The sequence below is a fragment of the Bombina bombina genome, chromosome 7 (assembly GCF_027579735.1).
Source record: "Bombina bombina isolate aBomBom1 chromosome 7, aBomBom1.pri, whole genome shotgun sequence".
Lineage (NCBI taxonomy): Eukaryota > Metazoa > Chordata > Amphibia > Anura > Bombinatoridae > Bombina > Bombina bombina.
In genome coordinates, this window is record NC_069505.1 from 202,252,452 (window position 1) to 202,265,728 (window position 13,277).

At 37.4% G+C, this 13,277-nt stretch overlaps 1 protein-coding gene across 1 annotated transcript in view; it reads left to right on the forward strand.

Moving 5' to 3' along the window:
* Positions 1-13,277, forward strand: part of LOC128636301 (embryonic protein UVS.2-like) — a 105,888-nt gene that overhangs the window by 6,051 nt on the left and 86,560 nt on the right. The window contains exon 3 of the mRNA XM_053689332.1: positions 1,310-1,453. Within this exon, the coding sequence (XP_053545307.1) occupies positions 1,310-1,453 (144 nt within the window). The remainder of the gene's footprint in view (positions 1-1,309; positions 1,454-13,277) is intronic.

Below are 13,277 nucleotides of genomic sequence, written 5' to 3' on the forward strand. Positions count from 1 at the left end.
GCCCTCAGAGAGGCTCAAGTGAATGTTACAGAATTCAGATCACTGCTTCATCAGCGAGGGAAACTATTAATATTTGTCCATAAAAGGAGATGATTATCACATTGAAGTGTGTGTGTAAATAGATTGCAGTGTCCTTAGAATAGGCACCCAAAATGTTAAAATTGTAAAAAGAAAATGCTGTAATGTGTTAGAAAAAACATAGCTAAATTCAGCTCCAGAGCAGCAATACACTTCTAGTACTAAACTGAACACATCTTGTGAGTCAGTGACAAGAACCATATGTTTGTAGCCACCAATCACCAGCTTGTTCCAAGTATAGAATTTCTGCTCTTCAGCATATCTATGTATGCTTCCCAACAAAGGATACCGAGAGAACAAAGTACATTTGACAAGCCTTTTAAAATTGCATGCTCTATCTGAATCATGAAAGTTTAACTTTGACATTCATGTCAGTTTAAGAATGTGGTCATTTTTCACATGTAAATGATAGAGTTTTGTTCTCATTATCAGTTCTTACATTTACAAATAGAATAATATCTAGTGTGGCGCTATTTACCCTAAACAGTGCTAATCTTTTAAAACAAATTCTATTGAGCACCCATGTAGGTTTGTGTAGCAGCTGCTATTATATTTGTATTTGATTCGTCACTCGAGGTAAAAAGTTGCAGCAATAAAGAAGATATAATAAGAATATAGATATTGTGAAAGAAAATAAAGGCCCCTTTCCCTAATGTCAATGGGTTCTTACCCTACATTTGGGATCTGTCCCATGATGACCAGCTATTTTCCTGTAATTCTATTCTGAAATTGTGAGCTTTTCAGTTCCTGTTAGAAATGGAAGTGCAGAACACTGTTAAATCCAGCACAACCATTGGCTGCACACTTTAGTGACTTATTTATAACTGTCCCTAATTGGCCACAGCAGAGAAGGTAACCTAAGTTACAACATGGCTGCTCCCTTTGGTTTATAGACATTAAAACTTTATTATTGCCAATATTTAAGCAGATAATGAAACTTTAAAAAATACATCTACAAGTTATTCTCAGACTAATCTTTTCTTTGAATGCATCATTCTATCTAGCATTTGTTTAGTGTTTAATGTCCCTTTAATTGTAGATGGTAGCTAGCAGTATGGTGAGCGCACAGTGGGGATGTGCTATCAAAAACATTTTGTGTTTTGTGTGTGGGAATGTGTTACGCACATGTTCACCTCTGTCCTAGACTGTCTTGTTAGGTGGTCTATTTATCAGTAATATGTGGGATAATTCTAAAGTACTGTGATTAAAAACTGGTGTTTTGGGGATATAGGCAGCAAAAAGATGTTGTCTTTTGGAGATATTGCTGTGCCAGTTGGTCGCAATGCCAAAAAATGTGATGGTGGTGATTACTGTAGATGGAACAAAAACAGCAGTGGGATAGTGAATGTGCCATATACCCTCTCCTCTAATTATGGTGAGTATCCTAATACGCCCTTATATGGCTAAAAAATGCTTTAAAGATTTTAACAACATAGATATAATTTAACTTCCCTTTATTATAAGCGCTGTCTAGTTGTATGTACAGTATTATAATATGATGCACAATAATCATGCAGGATAGAGCCAGCACTAAAATTTATGTTAGAAAATGCATGAGCTCTAAGCTAATGGAGCAAAAAAATCCCACTCAAGTAAATCCCACTCAAGTTAAATTATTTGCTATACAACTCCCATGTACAATAAGCTAGCAAGCAATAACAATTAATACCAGTTTTTAAAAAAGATAATTGTGAAAACAGTGTTTTGGATTGCGCACAAGCTTGACACTTCAATAGTAATTTGAAAAAGAGCAAAATAAGCATACTACTAGCGCCTCCAATTAAGGCCTAGGTTACAAGTGGAGTACAAAATTGCGCTTTCACGAGCGCGATATTTGCGCTCCACTCGTAATACCAACGCACAAAAATGTGCACTGGTATTTCTAGTTAAGCACAATGCAAACGCAACCTTGTGTTTGCATTGCGTAGAAGCTTTGTGCTCACGAGAGTGCACTTCCATAGGTTTCAAAGGGAGCCTAGTTCTCATGCCGATAGTCACAGCAGAGAACCTAGGGCAGCAAAGGGGGTAAGTCGCGCAGTACTGAGCAGTGAATTTTAAATATATATGTATATGAATATAAACATATATTTCTTTCATGTAATTGGCAAGAGTCCATGAGCTAGTGACATATGGGATATACAATCCTACCAGGAGGGGCAAAGTTTCCCAAACCTCAAAATGCCTATAAATACACCCCTCACCACACCCACAATTCAGTTTTACAAACTTTGCCTCCTATGGAGGTGGTGAAGTAAAGTTTGTGCCAAGATTTCTACGTTGACATGCGTTTCTCAGCATTTTGAAGCCCGATTCCTCTCAGAGTACAGCGAATGTCAGAGGGATGTGAAGGGAGTATAACCTATTGAATGCAGTGGTTTTCCTCACGGGAGATCTATTTCATAGGTTCTCTGTTATCGGTCGTAGAGATTCATCTCCTACCTCCCTTTTCAGATCAACAATATACTCTCATATACCATTACCTCTACTGATAACTGTTTCAGTACTGGTTTGGCTATCTGCTATATGTGGATGGGTGTCTTTCGGTAAGTATGTTTTCATTACTTAAGACACCTCAGCTATGGTTTGGCACTTTATGCATTTATATAAAGTTCTAAATATATGTATTGTACTTATATTTGCCATGAGTCAGGTTCATGTATTTCCTTGTGCAGACTGTCAGTTTCATATTTGGGGAAAATAAACTTATTAAGAAATATTTTTCTTACCTGGGGTTTAGTCTTTTTTTCAAATTGAATAATTTTTTTCTTGAATATTGCGGTCAGTACTAGGCCCGCGGGTGCGCCAAATGCTAGACTTTATTGCATCATTTTTGGTGCGAGAATTTTTTGGCGCAAAAAGTACGTCCGTTGACGCAAGTTCGTCATTTCCGGCATCGTAGTTGACGCCGAAGCCTTACACATGGTTGCATCGTTAGTGATGCAAGTGTGTCATTTCCGGATATTGTTGGTGCCCAAAAATGTTCAGTTACGTTGTGCATCATACTTGGCGCCAAAATTTTTCATTAATTTAATACCCTATTGCTGTTTGCCTCTTGCCTTTCTCTATGTCAGAGGGCTATGCTATTTGTATTTTTTTCCATTCCTGAAACTGTCATATAAGGAAATTGATAATTTTGCTTTATATGTTGTTTTCTCTTTTACATTTTGCAAGATGTCTCAATCTGATCCTACCTCAGAAGTATCTGTTGGAACTTTGCTGCCTAACATCAGTTCTACCAAAGCTAAGTGCATTTGTTGTAAGATTGTGGAAATTATATCTCCGAATGTCATTTGTAATAGTTGTCATGATAAACTTTTAAATGCAGATAATGTGTCCATCAGTAATAGTACATTGCCAGTTGCAGTTCCTTCAACTTCTAATGTACATGATATACCTATGAATTTTAAAGAATTTGTTACTGATTCTATTCAGAAGGCTTTGTCTGCATTTCCACCTTCTAATAAACGTAAAAGGTATTTTAAAACTTCTCACTCAGTTGATGAAATTTCAAATGACCGACAACATAATGATTTATCATCCTCTGATGAGGATCAATCTAATACAGAAGATCCTTCCTCAGATATTGACACTGACAAATCTACTTATTTATTTAAAATGGAGTATATTCGTTCTTTATTAAAAGAAGTGTTAATTACTTTGGATATTGAGGAAACAAGTCCACTTGACGTTAAGTCTAGTAGACGTTTAAATGCTGTTTTTAAACCTCCTGTGGTTACTCAAGAGGTTTTTCCTATTCCTGATGCTATTTCTGATATGATCTCAAAGGAATGGAATAAGCCAGGTACTTCTTTTATTCCTTCTTCAAGGTTTAAAAAAATTGTATCCTTTACCAGCAATTTCTATAGAGTTTTGGGAAAAAGTCCCCAAAGTTGATGGGGCTATTTCTACTCTTGCTAAACGTACCACTATTCCTATGAAAGATAGTAATTCCTTTAAGGATCCTTAAGATAGGAAGCTTGGATCTTATCTAAGGAAAGCCTATTTATATTCAGGTCATCTTCTCAGACCTGCAATTTTTACGGCTGATTGTGCGGCTCTATCAACTTTTTGGTTGGAAAATTTTATGCAACAAGAATTGGATTCTGACATATCTAGCATTGTTCGCTTACCGCAACATGCTAATCATTTTATTTGTGATGCCATTTTTTATATTATCAAAATTGATGTTAGTTCCATGTCTTTAGCTATTTTAGCTAGAAGAGCTTTGTGGCTTAAATCTTGGAATGCTGATATGACATCTAAGTCTATATTACTATCTCTTTCTTTCCAAGGTAATAATTTATTTGGTTCTCAGTTGGATTCTATTATTTCAACTGTTACTGGGGGAAAGGGAGTTTTTCTGCCTCAGGATAAAAAAACCTAAGGATAAATCTAAGGCTTCTAACCATTTTTGTTCCTTTCGTCAAAATAAGGAACAAAAATCTAATCCTTCCCCCAAGGAATCTGTTTCCAATTGGAAGCCTTCCTCAAATTGGAATAAATCCAAGTCATTTAAGAAACCAAAGTTAGCCCCTAAGTCCGCATGAAGTTGCGGCCCTCTTTCCAGCTCAGATGGTAGGGGGCAGATTAAGGTTTTCCAAAGATATTTGGATAAATTCTGTCCAAAATCAATGGATTCAGAGCATTGTCTCTCAAGGGTATCGAATAGGATTCAGAGTAAGACCTCCTGTGAGAAGATTGTTTCTCTCACGCCTCCCAGCAAATCCAGTAAAAGCTCAGGCTTTCCTGAAGTGTGTTTCAGACCTGGAGTTTTCAGGGGTAATCATGCCGGTTCCTTTTCAGGAACAAGGTCTGGGGTTTTATTTAAATCTATTCATTGTCCCAAAGAAGGAAAATTCATTCAGACCAGTTCTTGATCTGAAAATTTTGAATTGTTATGTAAGAGTACCAACTTTCAAGATGGTGACTATAAGGACTATTCTGCCTTTTGTTCAGTGAGGACATTATATGTCCACAATAGACTTGCAGGATGCATACCTTCATATTCCAATTCATCCAGAACATTATCAGATCCTGAGATTCTCTTTTCTAGACAAGCATTACCAATTTGTTGCTCTTCCATTTGCCCTAGCAACAGCTCCAAGAATCATTTCAAAGGTTCTAGGTGCCCTACTCTCTGTAATCAGAGAACAGGGTATTGTGGTGTTTCCTTATTTGGACGATATCTTGGTACTAGCTCAGTCTTTACATTCTGCAGAATCTTACACAAATCAACTAGTGTTGTTTCTTAGAAAACATGGTTGGAGGATCAATTTACCAAAAAGTTTCTTGATTCCTCAGACAAGGGTCACCTTTTTAGGTTTCCAGATAAATTCAATGTCCATGACTCTGTCTCTAACAGACAAGAGACATTTGAAATTGGTTGCAGCCTGTCGGCACCTTCAGTCCCAGTCATTCCCTTCAGTGGCTATGTGCATGGAAGCTTTAGGCCTCATGACTGCAGCATCAGACGCAATTCCTTTTGCTCATTTTCACATGAGACCTCTCCAGCTTTGTATGCTGAATCAATGGTGCAGGAATTATACAAAGATATCACAATTAATATCCTTAAATCCCAATGTTCGACACTCTCTGATGTAGTGGCTAAATCACCAATGTTTAGTTCAAGGGGCTTCTTTTGTTTGGCCAACATGGACTCTGATAACTACAGATTCAAGTCTTTCAGGTTGGGGAGCTGTTTGGGGATCTCTGACAGAACAAGGGGTTTGGAAATCTCAAGAGGCGAGATTACCAATCAATATTTTAGAACTCTGTGCAATTCTCAGAGCTCTTCAGTTTTGGCCTCTGTTGAAGAGAGAACCGTTCATTTGCTTTCAGACAGACAATATCACAACTGTGGCATATGTCAATAATCAGGGTGGGACTCACAGTCCCCAAGCCATGAAAGAAGTATCTCGGATACTTGCTTGGGCGGAATCCAGCTCCTGTCTAATCTCTGCGGTGCATATCCCAGGCGTAGACAATTGGGAGGCGGATTATCTCAGCCGTCAGACTTTACATCCGGGGGAGTGGTCTCTCCATCCAGATGTGTTTTCTCAGATTTTTCAGATGTGGGGTCATCCAGAGATAGATCTGATGGCCTCTCATCTAAACAAGAAACTTCCCAGATACCTGTCCAGGTCCAGGGATTTTCAGGTGGAAGCAGTGGATGTGCTGACACTTCCATGGTGTTATCATCCTGCTTACATTTTCCCGCCTCTAGTTCTCCTTCCAAGAGTGATCTCCAAAATCATCATGGAACAATCATTTGTGTTGCTGGTGGCTCCAGCATGGCCACACAGGTTTTGGTATGCGGATCTTGTTCGGATGTCCAGTTGCCAATCCTGGCCACTTCCGTTAAGGCCGGACCTACTGTCTCAAGGTCAATTTTTCCATCAGGATCTCAAATCATTAAATTTGAAGGTATGGAAATTGAACGCTTAGTGCTAAGTCATAGAGGTTTCTCTGACTCAGTGATTAATACTATGTTACAATCTTGAAAATCTGTCTCTAGAAAGATTTATTATCGAGTTTGGAAGACTTACATTTCATGGTGTTCTCATAAATTCTCTTGGCATTCTTTTAGAATTCCTAGAATTTTACAGTTTCTTCAGGATGGTTTGGATAAAGGTTTGTCAGCAAGTTCCTTGAAGGGACAAATATCTGCTCTTTCTGTTTTATTTCACAGAAAGATTGCTAAACTTCCTGATATTCACTGTTTTGTACAGGCTTTAGTTCATATTAAGCCTGTCATTAAATCAATTTCTCCTCCTTTGAGTCTTAATTTGGTTTTGAAGGTGTTACAGGCTCCTATATTTGAACCTATGCATTCTTTGGACATTAAACTACTTTCTTGGAAAGTGTTGTTCCTTTTGGCTACCTATTCTGCTAGAAGAGTTTCTGAGCTTTCTGCTCTTTCTTGTGAATCTCCTTTTCTGATTTTTCATCAGGATAAGGCAGTTTTGCAGACTTCATTTCAATTTTTACTTAAGGTTGTGAATTCTAACAACATTAGTAGAGAAATTGTTTTCCCTTCTTTGTGTCCTAATCCTAAGAATTCTTTGGAAAGATCCTTACATTCTTTGAATGTGGTAAGAGCTTTGAAATATTATGTTGAAGCTACTAAAGATTTCAGGAAGACAGGTAGTCTATTTGTTATATTTTCGGGTCCTAGGAAAGGTCAGAAGGCTTCTGCTATTTCCTTGGCTTCTTGGTTAAAGCTTTTGATTAATTCAGCTTATTTGGAGTCGGGTAAGACCCCACCTCAGAGAATTGCAGCTCATTCTAATAGATCAGTCTCCACTTCGTGGGCTTTTAAGAATGAAGCTTCAGTTGATTAGATTTGCAAAGCAGCAACTTGGTCCTCTTTGCATACATTTACTAAATTCTACAGTTTTTATGTATTTGCTTCTTCAGAAGCAGTTTTTGGTAGAAAAGTTCTTCAGGCAGCTGTTTCAGTTTGATTCTTCTGCTGATGTTTTAAGTTTTTCTTGTCATTAAAATAATAAACTTATAATTTGGGTTGTGGATTGTTTTTTCAGCGGAAAATGGCTGTTTTTTATTTTATCCCTCCCTCTCTAGTGACTCTTGCGTGTAGTTCCACATCTTGGGTATTGATATCCCATACGTCACTAGCTCATGGACTCTTGCCAATTACATGAAAGAAAACATAATTTATGTAAAACCTTACCTGATAAATTAATTTCTTTCATATTGGCAAGAGTCCATGAGGTCCACCCTTTTTATGGTGGTTATGATTTTTTGTATAAAGCACAATTAATTCCAAATTCCTTTGTTGATGCTTTTTACTCCTTTCTTTATCACCCCACTACTTGACTATTAAACTGAATTGTGGATGTGGTGAGGGGTGTATTTATAGGCATTTTGAGGTTTGGGAAACTTTGCCCCTCCTGGTAGGATTGTATATCCCATAAGTCACTAGCTCATGGACTCTTGCCAATATGAAAGAAATGAATTTAGCAGGTAAGTTCTTACATAAATTATGTTATTTATGTGTTTATATGTGTATATACACATATATAGTACTAAAATAGTCCCCATATGCCGCAATGTAAAGGCACTTTTTAGTGCCTTTTTTTTTCTAACACCCCAAAGCTGACAACTTTAACCCCTTAAAACTGCTTTGTGCAGTTATTATTATAAAAAATAAAGATGCTCATATTTACTATTTGTATAAAGGCACTTTATTTGGGGGCAATTGGGGGACATTTTTTCATTAACCAGAGATCTTATCTCTGGTTAATTTTCTGAGTGCTGATTGCTACAGCGAGCTTGCAGTAACATTAACCAGCCACTTGTAATGGCTGGTTATTTAAAGGGACAGTCTACACCAGAATGTTTATTGTTTTAAAAGATAGATAATCCCTTTATTACCCATTCCCTTAGTTTTGCATAACCAACACATTTATATTTATATACTTTTTACCTCTGTGATTATCTTGTATCTAAGCCTCTGCAAACTGCACCTTTATTTCAGTTCTTTTGACAGACTTGAATTTTAGCAAATCAGTGCTGGCTCCCAGGTAACTTCATGTGCATGAGCACAGTGTTATCTATATGAAACACATGAACTAACACCATCTAGTGGTGAAAAACTGTTAAATCGCATTCTGAAAAGAGGCTGCCTTCAAGGTCTAAGAAATTAGCATATGAACCTCCTAGGTTTAGCTTTCAACTAAGAATACAAAGAGAACAAAGCAAAATTGGTGATAAAAGTAAATTTGAAAATTGTTTAAAATGACATGCCCTATCTGAATGATGAAAGTTTATTTTGGACTGGACTGTCCCTTTAACATGCGCCTGTATTATTTTATGGGCGCATGCTAAATTAGTGCTCCAATTGTTATCTAGCCCTATATAAGGAACAATATTTATGCATTGCTGATTTATGTCTTTCCCTAATTGGAAACCTAAAATAAGATAATGTTAAGAGTCTTTTAAAGGGAGGTTGTTCCTGTGCTGAAAAACAATCGCCTAGATTTAGAGTTCTGCGTTAGGGTTAAAAAGCAGCGTTAAGGGGTCCTAACGCTGCTTTTTAATGCCCGCTGGTATTTAGAGTCAGGCAGGAAAGGGTCTACCGCTCACTTTCTTTCCGCGACTCGAGGCTACCGCAAATCCCCTTACGTCAATTGTGTATCCTATCTTTTCTATGGGATTTGCCTAATGCTGGTATTATGATTTTTGGAGAAAGTGAGCGGTACAGCCTCTACCGCCAAGACTCCAACCACAAAAAAAAGTCAGTAGTTAAGTGTTTTATGGGCTAACTCTGGAACATAAAGCTCTTAACTACTGTGCTATAAAGTACACTAACACCCATAAACTACCTATGAACCCCTAAACTGAGGCCCCCCACATCGCAAGCCCTATAATACATTTTTTTAACCCCTAATCTTCCAACTGGACATCGCTGCCACCTATATTATCCCTATGAACCCCTAATCTGCTGCCCCTAACATCGCCGACACCTATATTATATTTATTCCCCCCTAATCTGCCCCCCCCCAACGTTGCCTCCATCTATCTACACTTATTAACCCCTAATCTGCTGACCGGACATCGCCGCCACTATAATAAATGTATTAACCCCTAAACCGTCGCACTCCCGCCTCGCAAACACTATAAGAAATTGTATTAACCCCTAATCTGCCCTCCCTAACATCGCCGCACCTACCTACAATTATTAACCCCTAATCTCCCGCCCCCAACGTCGCCGCTACTATAATAAAGTTATTAACCCCTAAACCTAAGTCTAACCCTAACACCCCCCTAACTTAAATATAATTTTAATAAAACTAACTAAATTTACTATCATTAAATAAATTATTCCTATTTAAAACTAAATACTTACCTATAAAATAAACCCTAATATAGCTACAATATAACTAATAGTTACATTGTAGCTATCTTAGGTTTTATTTTTATTTTACAGGCAACTTTGTATTTATTTTAGCTAGGTACAATAGCTATTAAATAGTTAATAACTATTTAATAGCTACCTAGTTAAAATAATTACAAAATTACCTGTAAAATAAATCCTAACCTAAGTTACAAATATACCTAACACTACACTATCAATAAATTAATTAAATAAGTTACCTACAATTATCTAAACTAAAATACAATTAAATAAACTAAACTATAATACAAAATCCCCCCACTAAATTACAGAAAATAAAAAAAATTACAAGAATTTTAAACTAATTACACCTAATCTAAGCCCCCTAATAAAATAAAAAGCCCCCCAAACATGCCCTACCCTATCCTAAATTACAAAAGTAATCAGCTCTTTTACAAGCCCTTAAAAGGGCTTTTTGCGGGGCATTGCCCCAAAGTAATCAGCTCTTTTACCTGTAAATAAAAATACAATACCCCCCCAACATTACAACCCACCACCCACATACCCCTACTCTAAAACCCACCCAAACCCCCCTTAAAAAAACCTAACACTAACCCCCTGAAGATCTCCCTACCTTGAGTCGTCTTCACCCAGCCAAGCCGAATTTTTCATCCAAGCGGGGCAGAAGAGGTCCTCCATCCGGTTGAAGTCTTCATCCAAGCGGGGCAGAAGAGGTCTTCCATCCGGTTGAAGTCTTCATCCAAGCAGGGCAGAAGAGGTCTTCCATCCTAATGAAGTCTTCATCCAAGCGGAATCTTCTATCTTCATCCATCTGGAGCGGCAGCATCCTGAAGATCTCCGACGCAGAACATCCATCCTGACTAACGATTTCCCGATGAATGACGGTTCCTTTAAATGACGTCATCCAAGATGGCGTCCCTCGAATTGGATGACGTCATTTAAAGGAACCGTCATTCGTCGGGAAGTCGTCGGCCAAGATGTATGTTCCGCGTCGGAGGTCTTCAGGATGCTGCCGCTCCACTCCGGATGGATGAAGATAGAAGATTCCGCTTGGATGAAGACTTCAATCGGATGGAAGACCTCTTCTGTCCCGCTTGGATGAAGACTTCAACCGGATGGAAGACCTCTTCTGCCCCGCTTGGATGAAGAATTCGGCTCGACTGGGTGAAGATGACTCAAGGTAGGGAGATCTTCAGGGGGTAAGTGTTAGGTTTTTTTAAGGGAGGTTTGGGTGGGTTTTAGAGTAGGGGTATGTGGGTGGTGGGTTGTAATGTTGGGGGGGTATTGTATTTTTATTTACAGGTAAAAGAGCTGATTACTTTGGGGCAATTCCCCCGCAAAAAGCCTTTTTAAGGGCTGGTAAAAGAGATGATTACTTTTGTAATTTAGGATAGGGTAGGGCATTTTATTATTTTGGGGGGCTTTTTTATTTTATTAGGGGGCTTAAATTAGGTGTAATTAGTTTAAAATTCTTGTAATTTTTTTTTATTTTCTGTAATTTAGTGTTTGTTTTTTTGTATTATAGTTTAGTTTATATAATTGTATTTTAGTTTAGCTAATTGTAGTTAATTTATTTAATTAATTTATTGATAGTGTAGTGTTAGGTGTATTTGTAACTTAGGTTAGGATCTATTTTACAGGTAATTTTGTACTTATTTTAACTAGGTAGCTATTAAATAGTAATTAACTATTTAATAGCTATTGTACCTAGTTAAAATAAATACAAAGTTGCCTGTAAAATAAATATAAATCCTAAAATAGCTACAATGTAACTATTAGTTATATTGTAGCTATATTAGGGTTTATTTTATAGGTAAGTATTTAGTTTTATATAGGAATAATTTATTTAATAAGAATATTTATTTCGTTTTATTTAAATTATATTTAAGTTAGGGGGGTGTTAGGGTTAGACTTAGGTTTAGGGGTTAATAACTTTATTATAGTAGCAGCGACGTTGGGGGCGGAAGTTTAGGGGTTAATAATTGTAGGTAGGTTGCTGCGATGTTAGGTAAGGCAGATTAGAGGTTAATAAAATTTATTATAGTGTTTGCGAGGCGGGAGTGCGACAGTTTAGGGGTTAATACATTTATTATAGTGGAGGCGATGTCCGGTCGGCAGATTAGGGGTTAATAAGTGTAGGTAGGTGGAGGCGACGTGGGGGGGGCAGATTAAGGGGTAATAAATATAATATAGGTGTCGGCGATGTTAGAGACAGCAGATTAGGGGTTCATCGCTATAATGTAGGTGGCGGCGGTGTCCGGAGTGGCAGATTAGGGGTTAATAATATAATGTAGGTGTCAGCAATAGCGGGGGCGGCAGATTAGGGGTTAATAAGTGTAAGGTTAGGGGTGTTTAGACTCGGGGTTCATGTTAGAGTGTTAGGTGTAGACTTAGAAAGTGTTTTCCCATAGGAAACAATGGGGCTGTGTTAGGAGCTGAACGCTGCTTTTTTGCAGGTATTAGGTTTTTTTTCAGCCAGCTCAGCCCCATTGTTTCCTATGGGGATATCGTGCACGAGCACATTTTTCCAGCTTACTGCTACCATAAGGAACGCTGTTATTGAGGGTTGAAGTGGCGCTAAATTATGCTCAACGCTCACTTTTCTGAGGCTAACGCAGCCATTCAGACAACTCGTAATACCAGCGTTGTCTTAAGGGTGCGCTGGAAAAAAAGGCTCATTAGCACCGCAGGTCTTTACCGACAAAACTCTAAATCTAGGCAATAGTAATTTGTGCTAAGAAAATTACAATTTTAAATGCTTTTAAAATATTAATTTCATAGGTGAATCTTTCCCAATGCTATGACAAATTACTGATACATACTATGCAAATATACAAAAAATCCCCTTAAAGGAACATTCATTTTTTTTATATACAAATTAGAAGTTAATCATTATATTGCAAAATATCTCCATACATAATAAATGTTTTAGAATAATTTAAAAAACTCTCCTATTTTATCTCAGCGTATTTGACAGCTTTGCACAGCTATGACATGTGTGCCATATAGATAACATTGTGCTCACTTCCGTGGAGTTATTTAAAAGTCAGCACTGATTGGCTAAAATGCATGTCTGTCAAATGAACTGAGATAAGGGGGCAGTCTGCAGAGGCTTAGATACAAGGTAATCACAGAGGTAAAAATGATATTAATAAAACCGTGGGGAATAGGTAATACAAGTATTATCTATCTTTTTTAAACAATTACAATTCTGGAGTAGACTGTCCCTTGAAGTCTAGATACATAATAGAGCCACTTTATTATTATAAATACATAGTTTTGTTTGCAAAATAAGCCAATATATTTTACATTTAGTCCTTGT